The sequence below is a fragment of the Terrapene carolina genome, unplaced genomic scaffold (genome assembly GCF_002925995.2).
Source record: "Terrapene carolina triunguis isolate 2854851 unplaced genomic scaffold, T_m_triunguis-2.0 Scaffold136, whole genome shotgun sequence".
Classification (NCBI taxonomy): domain Eukaryota; kingdom Metazoa; phylum Chordata; order Testudines; family Emydidae; genus Terrapene; species Terrapene triunguis.
The window spans coordinates 57,686-77,576 of NW_020664487.1; the positions used below are offsets into that span (position 1 = coordinate 57,686).

The 19,891-nt window shown below is 41.8% G+C and overlaps 1 protein-coding gene across 1 annotated transcript in view; it reads left to right on the forward strand.

The window, feature by feature from the left end:
• The window catches only part of LIN54 (lin-54 DREAM MuvB core complex component), a 62,742-nt gene that overhangs the window by 16,592 nt on the left and 26,259 nt on the right, over positions 1–19,891 (forward strand). The window contains exons 2-3 of the mRNA XM_026653269.2: positions 10,207–10,937; positions 17,936–18,056. Of these exons, the coding sequence (XP_026509054.1) occupies positions 10,248–10,937; positions 17,936–18,056 (811 nt within the window). The 5' untranslated portion in view covers positions 10,207–10,247. The remainder of the gene's footprint in view (positions 1–10,206; positions 10,938–17,935; positions 18,057–19,891) is intronic.

A 19,891-nucleotide genomic window follows, 5' to 3' on the forward strand; every position in this document is an offset into this window, starting at 1 on the left:
GTGTGGAATGCTGTGTGTGAGCGAGAGAGGCGGGGTGGGGTGGGGTGGGGGGGAGGGGAGGGGAGGTCTTCTGCTGTCTGAACTTACAAGACAGCATGCGGACATGCTCTCAGCGCCCCCAAAACCCACCCCCCAAATTTGAAAAGCACGTTGCAGTCACTTGGATGCTGGGATAGCTTCCCATAATGCACCGCTCCTAATGCCACTGCAAGCGCCGCAAATGTGACCACGCCAGTGCGCTTGCAGCTGTCGGTGTGAACACACTGCAGTGCTTTCCTTACTGCGCTCTCCGAAGGCTGGTTTAACTCAAAGCGCTCTACATCTGCAAGTGTAGCCATGCCCTTAGAATGTGACAGTAAGGGGACACAGCACATCTAGAACTTGATGAACTGAAAATCAGCGATGGAATATTCCATATAGACCTACTTTAATCAGATAGATGCTATGGAAGGAAGGCTGATGAAAATATGCTTGTATCACTCCTGTCGATCTTTTTTATTTTATCAAGGTTCTAGATGTGCTGTTCCCCCTTCCTGTAATGTTGTATGTCATGAGCAGGACACGAAAAATTTACAAAACATCGATTGGCTGAGTCCTGTCAAAGTGCTTGGCCTTTTTGCCATTCCCAACTGCTGCAGGGGGAGAGTGTGGTCAGATTTCTACAAGGGTGTTGTCCCTGAAGGCCGGTGGGGCCCGCTGGGCAGGGGTGCCTCCAGTCCTCGTGGTGGGGCCCCCGCTCCTCCTTTCTGGAGCGCGGTTGTGGGGGGAGGGATAGCTCAGTGGTTTGAGCATTGGCCTGCTAAACCCAGGGTTGTGAGTTCAATCCTTGAAGGGGCCACTTAGGGATCTGGGATAAAATCAGTACTTGTTCCTGCTAGTGAAGGCAGGGGGCTGGACTTGATGACCTTTCAGGGTCCCTTCCAGTTCTATGAGATAGGTATATCTTCTTGGGTCCTCCGTCTTTAATCTCTGACTGATAGGTAGCTCCACCCATTCTAGATGCAGGAAGGGAGAAGAAACTCCCTTTTCCCACTCCCAGTAGCTACTCTAAGGGGTAGGGCTATGCCTCCAGTACCCCCTGTGTTTAGAGGGGGCCAGTGCTTCCACAGAGCCTCCTATGTGGTGCTACGGGGGTAGAGTTGGAGGGCCTCGTCTCTGAGGCTAGGTCTACACTACAGCGGGGGTCCGACCTAAGATACGCAACTTCAGCTACGTGAATACCGTAGCTGAAGTTGCGTATTTTAGGTCGGCTTACCTGGCGGTGAGGACGGGGGAAAGCCGACCGCTGCCGCCGACTCCGCTGCCGCCTCTTGCCGAGGTGGATTTCCGGAGTCGACGGCAGAGTGATCAGGGATCGATTTTACCGCGTCCTCACGAGACGCGGTAAGTCGATCCCCGATAGACCGATTGCTACCCGCCGGATCGGCGGGTAGTGAAGACATACCCTTAGACTCATGGGGACAGGTCTTCATTATTCTACCTCTTCCCCAGCCTCTATTTGGTTTTTATCCTCTGTCCCCAGGAATAAATCCAGTGCCTGTTTCTGCTGCTGCTCACAGCTCTCCCAGTCTGCAGTAGCAGCACTATGGAATTGGTATTATTCTTGACAGTGTCACTGCTGCCCCATAGTAGGGTGACCAGATCACTGACAGGAAATATCGGGACGCGGGGGGGAGCAAAAAAAAAAAAAAGCCGTTTTGCAGGTGCTGGGGGCATTAGCAGGCCCTGGCCGTGCCGCGGCCCCGCCCCCCCTCAGGGCCCCAGGCACATGCGGCACGTCCCACCGCCCCGCGGGGAAGGAGCCGCTGGAGCTAGAGGCGGGGGCTCCGGACCCCGGCAGCGGCGGGGGCGAGCGGCTCAAGGCTGCGCGAGTGGCCACGTAAAGTTTATCAGCTGGGGGAGGGGGACCCCGGCCGGCTCCTCGCCCTGCCCTGTAGGGGGGTAGCATCCCCGCCCTGCGCCAGCATGTCTCGCCGGCCGCCGCAGGCCAGGTAAGGAGCCGAGTCCCCCCACCCCCCTCGTCCTGGCTCCTCAGCTGAGCGGCATTCCTCCTCCCTCCAGGCTTGCAGCTGGAATGCTGGCACAAGCCTGGAGGGAGGGGGTGGTGGCCGGCTTCCAGTTCCTGGAGCTGGTGAGTAGGGGCACCGGGCGGGCAAGGGGGGCTGGCAAGGGGGCTGCTCCCCCAGGAGGGCGACGGGGGGGCTCAGCTGAGGAGCCAGGACGAGGGGGGAGGGGTGGACGCTACCCCCCTACAGAGGCAAGGAGCCGGCCGGGGTCCACCCCAAGCCGATAAACTTTATATGGCCACTCGTGCGGCCCCAAGCCGCTCTCCCCTGCCAGGGTCCAGAGCCCCCCCGTCGCCCTCCTGGGAGAGCAGCCCCCTTGCCAGCCCCCCTGCCCGCCCGGTGCCTCTACTCACCAGCTCCAGGAACTGGAAGCCAGCCACCACTCCCTCCCTCCAGGCTTGCCGCCATTACAGCAACAAGCCTGGGAGGGAGGAGGAATGCCACGTGCTTGGGTAAGAGGCGGGGCCAGGGCGGGGATTTGGGGAGGGAGCCAATGGGGGAAGGAGGGGGTGGAGTCGGGGGTGGGGGGGGGCGAGAGCCCTCCAGGGAGAGCAAAATTGCTTGTTTGTCCAGTGTCCCGACCGCACATCGGTCGGGACGCGGGACAAACAAGCAAATATTGGGACAGTCCCAATAAAATCCGGACGTCTGGTCACCCTACCCCATAGGGTTCTGAATCACAGCAGTGAAACTACCCAATTTTTCTTCATCTCACGCGGTTACTGCCTTGCAAAGGACAAAGCTGCAATAGATACCTGGGAGCTGGCTGTCTACAGACTCACATCTCATAAGATTACATTCACTTCATGTATGGAAGGGCTAAAAACTTCAGTTTTTAATTAAACTTTACATTGAGGGTGAAATTGATGCCTTAGCTGCACTTGCCAGGCAATAGTTCCCACTTGCTACTGATGAGTAGATTTGGGGAAGTATTTTTCAGTTTGCATGCAGCTTATTGTAATATTCAAAATCTCTGGTTTCAAGCCATGCCGCGAGGAAGACACTAGGCCGTAGTTTCAACTGTGTAATCATAGGCCAGACACTGCTTTAGTTTGACTATTACTTTTGTCTTCGGCCTAATTGTTTACTATTAATATAGTTTCAAGAATTTTAAAAAAATGGAGATGGAATTTTTGATCCTTAAGACAGTGCAAGAACAGTGTAATCGTATAGTATCTTGGGTTCATGTTATTGGTGCTTCCCAGTACTTTGTATAAATGCAATTTTTATATAGTTTGTGTTGAGACATTGTTTCCTTAGTGAAGTGTAATGTAATCCTAATTATTATTTTGGAATATAAAACTTTGATACTTTGATCTTGTAGCAGTGATAACATCTTAATAACTTTGGTAAAGTGTGACATCTGAATGGGTTCCTTTCTGTTCTTCTTGCATTATACATTCAACAGAACCGGTCATTAAATCCAGCTGCCTTGCAGGTCTGTTTTTAATTCGTGTTTGTTACATATTTATTCCACTGGTCTATTGTCCCTTAATCCCCTCTTAGGGGCAAAAGGATTTGTGTTTTTACTTGTTCCTTTATGGTTTGTAAAAGAAGAGTCTGAACATCCTTACTCATCTTTACAAGTTTTTTTTTGGCTTGAAAACAAGGCTTGTTCTTACCTTACCTTGCTATATATTCTCCTTGTTTGCCTTAAAAATATCAGGAATGCCAAGTAAATTGTCTTTCCTGTTTTTGATGACAAATTCCTTGAGTGACTCAAGTGGAGTTAGAGCTTCCACAGCCCTTAATTGAAGGGATTGATATGTTGTATCCTTAACAAAGAGAGATTTTTCTTTCTATCGTTTGTTAGAAAGGTGTTAAGAGAAATAGAGTTTTAAACAATCTACTTCCTTAGTATCTCTAATGTCATAATTAAATAGTTCTCAATTCCCCTGTTAACTCTTCCCGGGTATACAAGATCTGAATAAAAAGCTTAAACACATGAAAATCATTTCCATTGGGACCTCTGTTATACATAACAAGGAAACAAAAAATAATATTCCAATTTTTTTTTCCTTTGCGGGTCAGAGTTAGGAATTTAGGTTGCTTATCTTTTTGTACCCTTTCTAGACGTACCACTATAACCTTCATGGCTGTTGACTAGAATTTGAATTGTATTCTAAGTAATCCCATTTTTGTTTTGTGTTTTTTGTTTGTGTATATTTTTTGTTGGTATATTGTTCAAAACAAAAGCAGGACATAAGTTTATAAATGCTATTATTGTTTCCTGCATGGATCTTATTATTTTTATATTTGTGTATGGGTTTACTATTTTGGTAAAGAAAATAACCTGTCTGTGCTTCTGCAATAGATTTTCTTCAGCAACAATCGGTTCAATAGTTAAGTACCACATACTGCCCGAATTAGTAGCTTTAAAAAATAGTCCTGCAGACCATAACTCATGGAGGAGCCTTTATTTTTTCTCTCTCACCCTCTCCCTCCCATCTTACCTCACCAACATTGATTTTGGAGCTACAGCCTCTCTTCAGTTCTCAGAAATTCATTAACTGCCGTGCAGTTTTGTTATCTCAGCTAATTATTTACTAGGAATCCTGTTTTATGCTTCTAACCATATTAAAATTCTACATACTGTACTTCTTTTGTTTGCTCTAAATGATTGTGCACAATTTTACAAAAATCAAACAATCCCCAAACCTGACCACAGCTTATATAATTGGTAGGGCTTTTAAGACAGCTGAAATTTTAGTGTTTTTAATTTTTCTTCTGTTTTTTCATTTACAAAAAAGGATGACATGCTACCATTATCTGTCTGTAAGGGGAGTTCTACATACTGCTCTATTTCTTTCCTTGATAATGGACACAAATATTTTCCAGAGACGTATTTAGAGGCTATTAGGTTTTCAGGGAACAACTATATCTATGAGGTTGTCCACTATCAGTCCAAAAAACAAAACACTAAGGAGGAAATCATGAATAGTCCTCCTTTCCAGTTCAGTAGAGACCATCTTAAGTCCACTGAAGGTAACAGAAAGTCTCCCATTAACTTGATTGAGCTGTGGAAGACTTGGATTTACGGGGCACAAACAACCTGCAGAGATCTCTGCGCGTTTGCGTTGTTGTAGCACTTCTGAGCAGTTCATTTTCTATTTCTGTCTCTTGGGAGCTGAAAGATTTTAATAATCTTTTCTTCTCATCCTGCAAGAAGATTATTTTTCTAATTAACCTCATATTGTATTGTCCCACTGCTTATGGCTAGTGTAAAACCTAGGAGAATCGTATTGCTCTGAACGTGAGTAGCAGATGTGGCCCAATGCACCTGGGTTGATTTTTTACTCTTGAGGGGTTGTGGTAGTGTTATATCCTAGTTAGGGAAAGATGTTGCTGAGATTCTCTTGGTTTTGGGCTTGGATTCTGAAACCCTTATTTCTGTAAGGGCTTTCTTGGTACTTTGCTCAATATGCTGACATTATTCCCAGAGCCCACACTGTTCTAAATAGTGTTTCTATAGGATTTGCACACTGCGTTGAAGTAGAGGTTTTTTCAGCATTAAGGATCTACCAGCTGTTGTATCTGGCAAAGCTGTTTCATTTTATTTGGCACAAGGGAATGGCTCTGCTGGTCACAAGAGAACGTCACTCATTTTGGGGATTATGTTGAAAGATTGATGTATATGTTTATGTAGCTACTTTTAGGTTTATAAAAACTAGCTGCATGCCTGAAATTAACCAACTGCCTTTGGATTGATGTGAGAAAAATTATTTACTGGTGAAAATTGCATTCAGTAAATTAGTTTGAAATTACTTTGGCAAGGTCAAAGGAAATGGGGAAAGATCATAGATGTAATTAACTTTGGTATTTTAAAAATTCTAATTGTTTTTAACATTTAACTTGTGCTACACAGGTCATTAGCTTATACTATTGATTCTGTAATTTTCATCAAAAGAATCCTATCTACCTTTATTAGTTTGCATTTTTACCAGTGAAAATGTTAATATATACCAAATTATTGTAATGCTATAACAGTTTTGTTAGAAATTCATCATATATAAAGTAGTGAATGGGGATCAGGATTTAAATTTACTGAGAGGTTCTTATAGCCACATGTAAATACAAGAAGCCAGGCCATCTTCTTGTTTTTTGCATATCATAGAATATCAGGGTTGGAAGGGACCTCAGGAGGTCATCTAGTCCAACCCCCTGCTCAAAGCAGGACCAATCCCCAACTAAATCATCCTAGCCAGGGCTTTGTCAAGCCTGACCTTAAAAACCTCTAAGGAAGGAGATTCCACCACCTCCCTAGGTAACCCATTCCAGTGCTTCACCACCCTCCTAGTGAAAAAGTTTTTCATAATATCCAACCTAAACCTCCCCCACTGCAACTTGAGACCATTACTCCTTGTTCTGTCATCTGCTACCACTGAGAACAGTCTAGATCCATCCTCTTTGGAACCCCCTTTCGGGTAGTTGAAAGCAGCTATCAAATCCCCCCTCATTCTTCTCTTCTGCAGACTAAATAATCCCAGTTCCCTTAGCCTCTCCTCATAAATCATGTGCCGCAGCCCCCTAATTATTTTTGTTGCCCTCTGCTGGACTCTTTCCAATTTTTCCACATCCACAAGGCTCACTGCATTTATCCTTTTTCTCCTATTCCTCTCTCTCTCTTTCTCTTAAAAAGTCATTGCAGCCAAAGATGGCAACTTTGGGTACTTCCAAATATGGAAGTATATTTTATTGTATTGGGGTAGCACCGAGGAGCCCTAGTCCTGGACCAGGCCCCCCTTGTGCTAGGTGCTGTACAAACACGGAACAGAAAGCTAGTCCCTGCCCCAAGGAGTTTACAATTAAAGTATAAGACAAGAGACTGCAGGTGGATACAGACAGATGGGAGAGCAGAAGGAAATGATGAGACCATGTTGGTCAGCATGATAGGTAGTGGTCTTGGCACACCTGTGCTGAATCGTTGCCAAGTGATTTTGTATTTTCCTATTCTGTGGTAAATCTTGTCTGATCATTTGGGTTATCTTCTAAGCAGCAGTGTGGCACTATTATCTAATATGTCCTTACAAGAAGTACTGTTTTCTGTACCAGTAGTTACAAGGCATGGCATCACTACAGACTGTGCTGCCATCATCCGAGAAGTAAAGTTTTCCAAAGGAGCTATTTCTGGCAGTGACATCAGAGAAATAAACAGTTTTACATGCTGACCAATAAGTGAGTTGTGTATTTGTGGGCATGCCTGTGGGTCATATGAGTAAGTTATCTCACACTAGTAGCTGAAGCTTGGTATAATGTGAGAAATAAAGGCAGCATAATTTATTAATGATGTTAATGTCAGTGCGGTATTTTATCATGTTCTGAGATCCATTTAAAAAACCAATCCCCTTAAAATAAAATGGGTTTTCGTGGCTGCAGTTGAGGGGTTACTTATGTGCCATTAAGTGTAGGCATGTTTGTGCATTCATATTGTGATGCTCTGAGTACCGTTCCCAGACCTAAAGAAGAGCTCTGTGTAAACTCGAAAGCTTGTCTCTTTGACCAAAAGAAGTTGGTCTAAAAAAGATATTACCTCACCCATCTTGTCTCATTCATGTTTCTTTGGAAAAATAATTGGTGCCTGATCCTATGCTGGTTATGGAAGCAAAAGAGCTCATGTGGACAGAGCTTCTCTTGGACGAGTGAGAGTTTTGCCTACATGAGGCATAATGCATAACATTTCACATATTAAAAATAAAGCCTATTTAGAAAAGGAAAAGTGCAGCCATATAACTAATTGGTAGCTACTAAATCAACCATGTTGCAAAAGGGTTTATCATTTTAAATGGCTTTTAGTCCTAGAGACTTGTTCACTTTAACCATTTAAACAGCCAGTCACTTTTTAGCTTGGCTTTTTTTAACATTGAAATATTTGTCATCACATACATTACTTCCTTGCTTTAAAAGAGTAGAAAAAATATTTGAAGGAACAAATTTTGAACTTGCAACCTTTGAAATGTGAAACTAGCATCTTATCCACTAGATTCTACAGTCTTTTGTTACTAGCCTAGGGAATTGGTAGGTCTTAAATTAGCTATAGAAAAGTTTCCGATCCCTGATGGCAACAAAAACGTTGATTTTTTTTTTTAAAGTGCCATAGAATTCGTACAAAGCCTACTCTTGTTCATAACAAGCTGTGTTTGTGATGACATACAAAAAATTTCCTACACTATTGCTAAAAATAATAAATAAGGGAGTTTGGTTTAAATGCTAATATGTTTAAAAAATTAGCCTTTTCCCAAAACAGGCAAAGAATAAAGTTCTAATGCTAAATATTGTTATGAAAATATCCCAAATTTCCCATCAAGTTTATTATAGAAAACAAACTTGGCTCAAGTCATTAATACCAAGCTCTGGTCTACACTACAAAATTACTGCGCTATAACTACATCGCTCAAGGGTGTGGATTATTCACACTCCTGAGTGACGTAGTTATACAGACCTAAGCACCGGTGTAGACAGTGCTATGTCGGCGGGAGAGCTTCTCCCACCACCATAGCTACCACCTGTCACAGAGGTGGAATTATTAAGCCGACAGGAGAGCTCTCTCCTGTCAGTTTAGAGTGTCTTCACCAGAAGCGCTACAGCAGCACACCTGCACCTGTGCTGCTATAAATCTGTAGTGTAGACCTGCCCCAAGATTCTCAGTTCTTCAAGTGTATTTGGTGCGAAACTCTTTGTTAATGACCTGTAAGTTCCGAGCTGCACCATAAAAATGTTTTGTTGATCGTCTTTTTCTTGTATAGTTTTCTTACCACATTCTAATGAACAAAAATAAACTGAAACTAGTGGGAATCCCTGCCTTTGTTAATTGCTTTCATCATCAGCCTGTCAGCATATAAACTAGATAACATACTGCAGTTTTTCCCTAGCTTCTGTACTTCATGGGTGAATAATCTACAGTTATTCTATGGTCAGTTTGGCTATTATCATAAAATGGTGCAAATTCAGACACACAATGGCACTGTAATCAATAAATGCAACCTCGGCATTTAATCCAGGCCTTTTAAACCATCCACAACAATAATCCATTAATTATGAATGGGAGTGCTGTAAAAATGGCACCACTGTACTTTGCTGTGCAACGTGCAAACCCAGGTTTGCGAGGGCAAGGTGTTACGGTTGCTACACCCTGAGGTTCAGCGTGAATGTTGTAAATGATAAGAGGGTACATAGTGTGCCCACCCACTACAAGGTGAAAGAAATAAGCTGATGGAAGGAGGCAAATGGTGAAGGAGGTATTTTAAAATGCTGATCATTGTTGACTGACAATATGTTACCTTTTTAATGGGAAGTCCAATATTCGTGCTTCTGTATCATATTTACAGGAGATTCTGCCATTTTCATTTTCCCCTCTTCAAGGTTTTTCAAGTTAAGAGACTCACATGTGTAGAACCCACTGCTAATTCTGTTTTTTAAGCTTGCTTTTCTTTCTAATCAATTCAGCACACCCTGCTGTGTCCTGCAGATTAGTTCATTTATTCACTGGATGTTTTATATTACAGTCACAATTTGAGGCTCTTTCTTTTCTAATAAGTACAGAACAAGTGAGCTGTGCTTTTCCCCCCACCCCGTGGGACAACTGAAGCATGAAATCATCCATGGCTTTGAAAAGCAGCACTATTGGCTTGGTTCTCAAATGGGTTGGTGATCAAGTTCAATAGGTAACTAAGTTTGTCACTAAAATAGCTCGGCTTTCCCATGTGCTGTTGCTGAGATCACTGAAATTAATACTCGTAAACAAGTGAACTATTAGCACATTCACTACTTCAAACAACTCCATGGAATGACAGCTTGGTAATGAATGCTGGCATGTGTGACCACTAAAACCATTCATGAACTCTTACATTTTAATTCCTGGCTTTCTCTGGCCTAAGGAGATGTGGGTGTATTGCAATGCTGCTGGAGGAGGTCTGATCTAAATTAGGATTAAAAGGAAATTCAAGTAAATGTATTAAAGAATCAAGGATAAATTTCACATGAAAATATAGTTCTGCTAAAATTCCTCCACCTCCAGTATTTGCGCACTTATGTTCCTCTATGGTAATACTATTCATGAAGCTTTGCAGAAATGTATGTTGTCATGGAGTTTAATAATTTATGACCGACTAATTGACCTTTATTATTATTTTTTTTAATACAGTTGCAGTGCCTGGTCGTTGCCTTACTGCCAGAACATCTACGATGGAGGTGGTATCAGCAGAGGTGAACAGCTTACTCCCTGAGGAGATAATGGACACTGGTATAACTCTGATGGAAGACGATAGCATTGAGGCTGTTATTGTGGCGTCACCTATGGGAGATGCTATTCCTATGGAAACAGAACTGGAAGAAATAGTGAACATAAGCTCAGCCAGTGACTCTGCAACTACAATCACAGCCACCACAGAACCAGCTACCGTGCCCAGCAATCACTCAAGCCAAGTTACAGTGAATACCACAATTACAAAAACTGACACTAATGCAACAGTAAAGCCTACCTTGCAAAGTGGCCTCCATAAACTTGGTGCTCAGACTCCTGTCACTATCTCAGCCAATCAGATTATTCTGAACAAGGCCACTGATCTTAAACTTGGCAACCAAACTATTAAACAAGAAGGGCAAAAGCTAATTGTGACAACTTTGGGAAAGGCTGGCCAGCCAATTGTCTTAGCACTACCCCACAACCAACTACCCCAGACGCAGAAGGCCACAATTCAGGCTCAGGCAGGAGACCCCAAGGTACCAGCCCAGCAGATCAAAGTGGTTACTATTGGAGGGAGGCCAGAGATGAAGCCTGTCGTTGGTGTCTCCTCTTTGACGCCGGGAAGTCAGCTGATAAATACTGCAGCCCAGTCTTCTGTATTACAGACCCAGCAGTTAAAAACAGTACAGGTAAAAGGGGTTGTACTAATTAAACTTTTTTAAAAATAAACCCTTTTTGTTTTAAAACTAAAACTGTTCCCATATTGAAGGTTCGTTTTTGTTGATAGAAATGTGTTTGCATGTGTGTGCACACGCAACCCTCAGAATTCACTGTGCGTATATATAGAATATTGCTTCTAGTGTATCCAGTCATATGTGAATGTATTTAAATTGTAAGTTCTTTACATCCAACTACCTTTTGGGAGATTAAGGTTTATCGTGTCTGTGCCATCAGAATTTATTGCAGTGGAGAGAATTCTTCACTGAGCGTTTCAGTTAATCCCATATACCTTTAGGAAGATTGAACTCTGCGTGGATATTAAGTTTATTTCTTCTAAAGCCTTATTTCTTTCTTCCCGATTGCTGTTTACATTTCTAAAGCACACCCAGCTGAATCTGGAAAAAAGATCTTCCCACAAACATTAGCTGGGGATGGGAGAATAAAACTCAAACAGTCTATATAAAAAACAGAATACTTGCTGTGCATGTAAAATGATGGAGCCATAAGCAAACAAATTAGAGCGCTAAACCTCCAAATGGATAGTTCACAGCAAGCAAACACAAACTATAGCATGCATAACATTTGAGACTATGTATTTTAAAGCACCATACAGTCTCAATGTTATTTTCCAGTGCAGTCTTTTCTCATATTGCTCAGTGCTTGTAGCCACATCAAAGCTGAAGATCAAATCCCTGACTAGTGTTGATTTTTAGTGTTTGACTGTTCCCTACTGATTTCTTTTTTACTTCCATTGTTAATGTTAAAGTTGGCAGAATATCTTTAAAAGAGGCTGTGGCTCCTGACTCAGCACAGGAACATTTAAGAATGGATCAGTTCCTGCCATTTGGCTTGAGTTGTAGAGCTGATGCTGGCAGTTAATAGAAAGCTAAAGGAAAAAATGCATAAGCTGTGTGGCACTCTCGGGTTGTAGCATTTATGATTTTCCTCTTGCCTGTGGCATCTGAGACTTGAAAGGCTGCGATTCTTCCTGATTGTCCTCCGCTATTTTCTTGCCTTTAGGAATCCTGAAGGTTTTCCTGATTAACTGATTTATGTCCAACTGCAAGGCCTTAAGAATCACTGCTCTACAAAAAGAACTTGCTCTTCCCCTTTGGTTCCTTTTGTAAAATAGATGTAACTGTTTGCATTTGGCTTTTCAAAAGCTACTATTAATGTTTTTGATTAAAAAACACACCCCTATAAAGCTACGCCATCTGCATGCATGTTTAATATGTAAGAGATCCATAAGGGTAGATTATGGCTTAGTGTGGGCACTGTGGTCTACTGCAGCAGTTTCTTGACGAAACAGGCTGATCATGTGATGCCGGGTCTTTTTTTCAGCTGCTTCTACAGAGAAGTTTATGTAGTAGTGTCAAAGGTGGACCAGTGGTAGGGGAATCATTCTGGAGAAGAAGAGGACCAAGTGGCAAACAAGCAAGTGCAGAGAAGCAAGGGATATAGAGGAGGGGAATGGATGGGATTGGGGAGAAAAAAATGCAGACCAAGATTCAACAGTGTGACTAACTGTTTTAAAAACAACAAAGCACTTACTGCAACAAAAACAGAAATATATAAACACTTCCCTCATACTGCTTTTTCCTTGTAAGAAATTCATAATACAGGGATATTATGTCATTGCAAATGGGAGAGAAATCCATGATCCACAAGATCATGAATGTGAGAGAAGGTGTTCCGTGAGGGAAAGATAATCTCACTATTAAGATCTTGTCCACACTTACAAAGTTTGAGAATCCTGATCTTGGCGATTAATTGTGACAGAGGGAGTCAGGAGATCCAGATTCTCTTTCTGGCTCTGATTAACTTTTCAGTTCCCCGGTGTGTGAAATGGTGATGCTACTCCCCTACCTCAAGGATTTTGTGAGGCTTAATTAATTGATTTGTAAAACTATTTGAGATCCTCCAGTGGAAGGCTATGTAAAGTGATAATAATTTATCTTATTTATTTATTTAAAATGCTGTTTGACTCTGAAAAGTGAATTGATTAAAATCAGCCTGGGATCTGAGACTCTAGCTGTGTTTTTAACATATATCATTACCGGTGATAAAAGTTGTTCAGGTCATGTTAGACCTTCAGTTACACCAGTACAGTCCCATTGTCTTCCAGTTTGGACCTTAAGTAACTGATACAATCCCATTACTTTGGAAAAGGCAAAACTAATTAGAATTTAGTAAAACATTCTATAGAATCCAAGTCCCTCTCTTAGTGCTATGTTGAATCCTCAATGCTACTGAGAGTAAAATGCTTTATAAACTTGGGCCTCGTCTATGCTAGGAAAGGTTTGCTATACCAGCAAATCTTCCTAGTGTAGAAGCAACTTATACTGGCAAAAGAGATCTTTTGATGATATAACTTATACCAGTTCTCCCGCTGAAATAGACTATACGAGCAAAAGGACTCTTATGATGTTCTAAATGCATCTATACCAGGGCTTTTGCCAGCATAAAAATATAATTAAAAAAATCACACTCCAACTCCCATTACTACCAGCAAAAGTTCTGAGTGTAGATCTGGCCTTACTCATGCCTCTTTCTAATCTCATGCCCAGCCCCATCTCCACTCCAATTGCTAAATGAATTTGTCTTGCTGTGATAACTGGCAGAGCCAATAGGTTGCAATAGAGAAAATATTTTAAGCCACCTCAATGGTATCTTCTCTTCAAATTAAAAACCACCCTTCTCTCCTCCCCCTCCCTGCTCCAAACCCTGCTCCCTGAACCTGTTTCTTCAAGCTCAGTCGTCTTTCCTGAAAAATGGGTGTGGTACTTCTCTTCACCTTTGCTCTATCACATCTCCAGATTTGATATGACAGAATACTGTGTATAGGTTAGTTGTATTTGCATGTATAGGTCAGAATCATCTAGCATATTCTTGTATAAGCATATTCTAATCTAACAGATAAGGGCAAAATCTGCCTTTAGATACATGTGTGCTGTTCCCACTGAGCTGTGAGTGCACATCCCGGGCAGAATTTGACCCTTACTATAAATAAAGACACTTGCAAAGCAGCCTGTTTGTATTCTCTCCGGAGCAGAGAGCTGAATGCATTTCTCTTGTGATATTGCCACATCACATTTCCTTAGGGGAGAGCTGCTTGCAGGGAAGATTCTTCACACTCCAATTCAAAGAAACTAGTAGGACTGGCCAGAAACTTCACTGGAAAATACTAGTTCATCCAACTTGACATTTCTTGCCAAAGCAAGTTGGGTTTGATGAACTTTAGCTGAATCAGAGGCAGCGTTCTGTCAGAAACCTGCCTGGTTCCCTGCCCGCTGTGGAGCTGGAGGCCCTGGAAGCCTTAGCTCTGACCAGGGTTCAATTCCCAGCTCCGCCTCAAGAAGTATGGAAGTCCTGGGATGGGCTCCTGAGTTCCAGGGTTTGCGGCTCCAGGGCAACCCCCCATGCTGGCTGCCCCAGACTGGGGACCCCAGGACTTCCAGACTGCCGGGCCAGTTGGGTATTTGGGATGCCCACTGTCCCAGGAGTCTGGAAGCTCTTTGGTTCCTGGTCCGGGGCAGTCCGCGTGGCAGGGCTGCTCTAGAGCTGCAGAACCTGGGAGCTCTCGGTAGCTGCTGAGTAAAATTGACATTCTTGTCAGACACAAGTAAATAGAATTAGTTGCAATCTGTTTCTGCTGCAATTATCCCCTCCTGCTCCCCACTCTGTACCTGATCTCCCCACCACCCAGGCTTGCAACCCCCTGCTTCGCAAAGAAAAACAACCACCACCAAAACTCTAGTTTGAGTGTTCCTAAAATATTTCACATGAGCAGCAGCCCGATATATGGCAGTGCTTTAAAACGAGATGAATCACTATTCATTAGTAATACCTAATGTCATCTCAAACAAAATTGTTCCTGCTAGACATGGATTGTATGCTGGAATAGCTTGACTTTTTGACATCACTTGTCACTTCAGAGAGTAAAAGTGACTGAATTATAGTAATAGTCCAGAGCAGGTGAGACTGATTTCTGACAGGGCAGAGACAATTTCAGGGGGTTTATTAGTAGACAGATATTTACTGTTAGAGGTGTGTGTGCATTTATGATACTTTTTTAAATTGTACAAGCAATTTTACTGATAAAGATCTCTTTAAAACAAATGTATTTTAGGATTTTAAACAGCTGCCCATCATGGTAGTGTCTATTATTAGAGCTAACTCTTAACTTCCATTAAACCTACATGCTACACAATTATATGCTGCAATGTAGATGAGATCTGCTCTTTCCAAACAATTAAATATAATGTACTACTAATATTTTTTTACTCTCAAACTTCTGTTTACTAATTTCTGTCTCCCCTATGTTCTAACAAACTTTCATTTGGGGTAATAGTAAATTTTGCCTCATTTTAAGGCTCTAAAACTATATGAGCTGCATACTGTATTATATTCTATATTTTCTTTCCACATTTTTTAAAGATATTTTGATCTTTTGGTTCTGTACTTTCTGAAACTGAAGAGAAAATCAGTGCCAAGGCAGAGAATAGTATGTACAGTATATGTAAGGAGAATAAATCTTCAGGCCACAGCTGGACTTGATTCACGGACTGTATAAGGTAGAACTTTTCTCTCTGGAATAATTTTGCATTGCAGTGCAGAGGAGTGCATGGTTTCCGTTAAATGAGATCTGTTTTCTAGCTGTGTCTGGTTTTAAAACCATCTTCCCTTTGCTGTTGTTGGCTGAGTACAGCTGAGGGAGGACAGAGGCACAGTTTGTTTTACGAGGGAGGTTTCATTGTCAAGACAGTAACACTAAATTCCTTGAAAAAGACGGCAGCCAATGTACTAGGATGATTCTCCAGACAGTTACAGGCCTAATGCCTCCCACAGCCATCACTAGATGTGAGCACTGACTCCTCCAGTGGTGCTGTCTATATAACTCGTATCACAGAGTACACTGCTGTGATCTGAAATGACCCAACTGCTAGTTCTTGTTTGAAGGTCTCAGAGCTGATGGTGGGCTGATGCAGATCAATTTTAAAACTGCAGCATTTCTTAAAAACAAAACACCACGGGTGCTTTTAGTCAGTGATTAATATAACTAGAAACTAGCCCACTTGGCAATAACTTCCTCTTAATGGCCTCTTTACTGTGGCCATATAAAATCATAATTTACATGTCCAAATTCTTGCAGTGTTCACAGATTTTATTCTCTATAGGTTACTCTAGAATGAAATGTAATTGTGGTTCTGATCCCAAGTTTTAGGGCCTGATTCTCTACTCTGCTGTCGGTTTTATGGTGTGGCAACTCCATTCAAGTCACTGGAATTACACTGGTGTAAATCTGGTGGTGTTGAGTGGGAAAAATAAACTTCTAATTTACCACACTGGTAATTGTCAGGGCTGACTTTTGGTCAGAGTGCCCTAATAGGGGAGCCAAAATTTTTCTCCAATCCACTTGGCTCACTTCCAAAACCACATAATTAGGAGGGGATGTTCTGAAAGCTGGAAATGGCATTCTTACCGCACGGTGTTTCACCACTGACACACTCCAGCTTCATTACCTCTTTCCACCACATGACTATTTGGGGGTGGGCTGAAAGATCCCAGGGGCTTTGAACATCCTGTTTGTATGTTTTCTCATCCCAAGGTGAGATGTGAGGGATGGGGGAGATTGTAGGATTCTTTTACCCCATTGGCAGAAATGGAGGGGAGGTGGGCGGGGAGGCTAAAGAGGAACTAGACCATGACCTTGTAACTTAAGGGACAACTGGACAGAGATGCGGTCTACTCTCCCACTGTCACCCAATCTGCCTGTCGGTATTTGGGGACCCGCAACCAGCCCATTCTTCCTCCAAAAGGTCCTCTTGTCCCCCCACAATTCCCCTTCTATTCATTTAGAGTATATGCCCTCCTGACCTTGCTCCCACAGAGTGCCCAGAAGCTAAAGGTAGAGCCATCCCTACTTGCCATATCTAGACTACTGAGACCATGGGCCTCAATTTATACCTGCTGACTGGTAACAGACAGCTGCAGGGAGCTTTCGTGGCCAGCAAGTTAAAATATATCCTAGTGACTGGAATAAGGTATCTTAATTCTAAATCAGTAACCCACCACTCTTTGCCAGCTGAATACCAGTATCAGATTTGATCACTATGACTAACACAACCTAGTGCTCTGTTGAGGAGGTCAGGTTTTGATTTCCATAAATTGGATGGGGAGATGAAAGGCTTGTTTATAAATCTTCAATTGGACCTGAACTCCCTCAACCAGCTAAAATTACCTGTCTCTTATCAAGCCATATTTTCGAAGACTTGGATCAGTCTTCACAGGTATGGAAGGTTCACTGCAGGAAAAAAGTACCCTTCGTTTCTGTGTACAGAACGTTTGCAGCTATTTAAACGTAAGTGTCAAAAGTTCCCAGGGATTGATAGCGTTTTCTTACAATAGATGCTGAACATGGTTTCCCCATCACCAGCTGTGCGGTAGAAATGTGCTTCCAGGTTGGGATAGATGGACTAACACTTCCAAAACACAGTTTCCTTCAATGGCTCAGACTAGGAATAAATACCTTGTTTGAAATTTTGTAACTTTTTAAAAATCAAGCACTTCTATATCCGCAAATATGCTTCAACTTCTTAAATAAAACTCTGGGTGAGTGTGGAAACAATTTTAGGACTTCTGCCCGAGGGTCTTTTGTGACCAGACATATTTTGGAAGAGATTTACTCTATCTGGAAAAGAAATAGTGTGGCTATGCTGCACCTTTGTTTACTTCACTGGCTGACCAAATGGCACTAATGACAACCTAATTCTCTCCCTAGGGAAAAATTGGGGTGTGAGTGGGAGGGAAACAACAGCAGAATATTATGGATGAATCACTTCTGCTCAATTATATGAGTGTTGTCCCCTCCCCTTTATTATGAACCTAGCAAAATTGTATTTCAAATCCCAACTCTATGAGGTTATTTTAAAATTCTCTTCTCTCTCTCTCTCTGTCCCTCTTTCAGATTGCTAAGAAGACCCGAACACCAACTTCTGGCCCAGTAATCACCAAGCTGATCTTTGCAAAACCAATTAATAGCAAAGCGGTTACAGGACAGACTACTCAAGTGTCACCAGTCATTGCAGGTTGTCCTTCTTTATAACTTGATTTGCTGTACTGTTTTTCAAGGGCTGTGGAATGAAATGGCGATACTGAATAAAAGTCTTGCAGTTCACTTACAGTAGCTTTTGATGCTACGTGAAGTGCATCACATTTCAGAATTTTAGAAGTTTAAAAGAACTTATAGCTAATATGTAGCTGCTTAAGATGGTGCACCACATCTGCACATTTTTGTTTTTATATCAGACCTCAGTCATTCAGATGGCTAGCTGCGAAAGTATCTGCATACTAATAAACTTTAAAATTGCTAATAAAAACTAAACAGATCAGATATGGATAATACAGTATTTATTTTTATGCAATTCACAAAAGCTATCCAAGACTCAAAGTACTTTGAAATTATGTTAAACACACAATCGTGTATAAGAAGGAAATTGCACCTTATTAATAACATTGGCTTTCTTTGGCTAAAGCCTGGAATGAGGTCTCTGAGACAGTGGGAATGAATTAGGTCAATAAGTGTATACTGATGTAGGTCATCAGCAGGTGTGCTGGGTCACACTTCCTTATTTTAAAATCCTATGCTGTCTAGCAGTTGCAGGGACACAATCAACTTGAAGTCTTAGAGTTTAAAAAGTAGCTTGAAGTCTTGCACTTGTCCTGGAGTACCCCTGCCAGTTTTTATGGTTGTACAAGTACATCTTCTGTTTTTTCTTAAGATGCTTTTCTTTTCCCTGATGCTATGTGGAAAAAGTCCTCACAGAGAAAATGGACTGACTGATTCACTATGCAGAAAGTGCTAGCAAATGTGTAAAGTGAATGAACTGAAAAAAGAAAGCAAATTATTTTTTCCTCTAATCTTTTCCATGTATTGTAATTGTAAGTGTTACTTGTTGCAGATAGTATTCTCAGACAGAAATGTGACTTTAAAGCTTACAGTGCCCCTTTAATGAAATTGCATGGTGTGTCCATTTATAGGTGCTTACTTTCATAGAAATGTCTATAAATATAAACAAACATGACGAGAAATGATTTTCTACTTTGGGAAATAATCAGCTTGGTTTTGCCCTCTCCATTTTGTACTTTCAGCTCTTCTAGATCAGTGGTTCTCAGGCTGTGGTCTGCAGACCACGTCTAAGGGGTCTGTGAAAGACTCAGACTGAAAACGGACTGAACAGAATTCAACTATATATAATACAGACAGTAGATTTCCAAAGGAGTCCGCAATGCCATTCGAAATTTGTTAGGGTCCTGCAAATAAAAAGAGGTTGAGAACCACTGAGACAATGTACATTCAGTGTTTAGTTCCATTGCCTACATAAATATAAAAATAAGATCTAGGAGATGCTGTAAATTATCTCTTAAAACAAATATGAAAGATAAGGAGTCTGCAGAGCTTGGAAGTAGGTGGTTCTTCAACTTCTACCAGACTGACAGAGCCTCTTAGGCCCCAGTCCTGTGAAGTCTAATGACATACTGAACTTAATGCATAAATCTTTGCAGGATTGAGGCCTTGAATGGCCCATGAAAAGACACGACTATCTCTGCAAGGTTCCTTTTAACTTTTTATCCATATAAGCTGCATGTAATATGAATTACAACCCTTTTCTTATCTGGCTTTGCATCCTGTTCCTTATCCCTGCACCTGGTTTTCAGTTTAAGTAGTATTTCTTCGTCTTTTCCAGGTTTCCATGCTTTTCTGAAAGAAAGTGCTTTCCTTTCTCCGCTCTCCTAAAATTTGGTCTTAAACTTTTAGATGGGAAGTTTATTAATTGTATTTATACAACTTTCTTTTAAAAAAAACAAAACTTTACACAAAATCATATTAAATTTTCACTAATAATATATGAAAGAGTGGAAA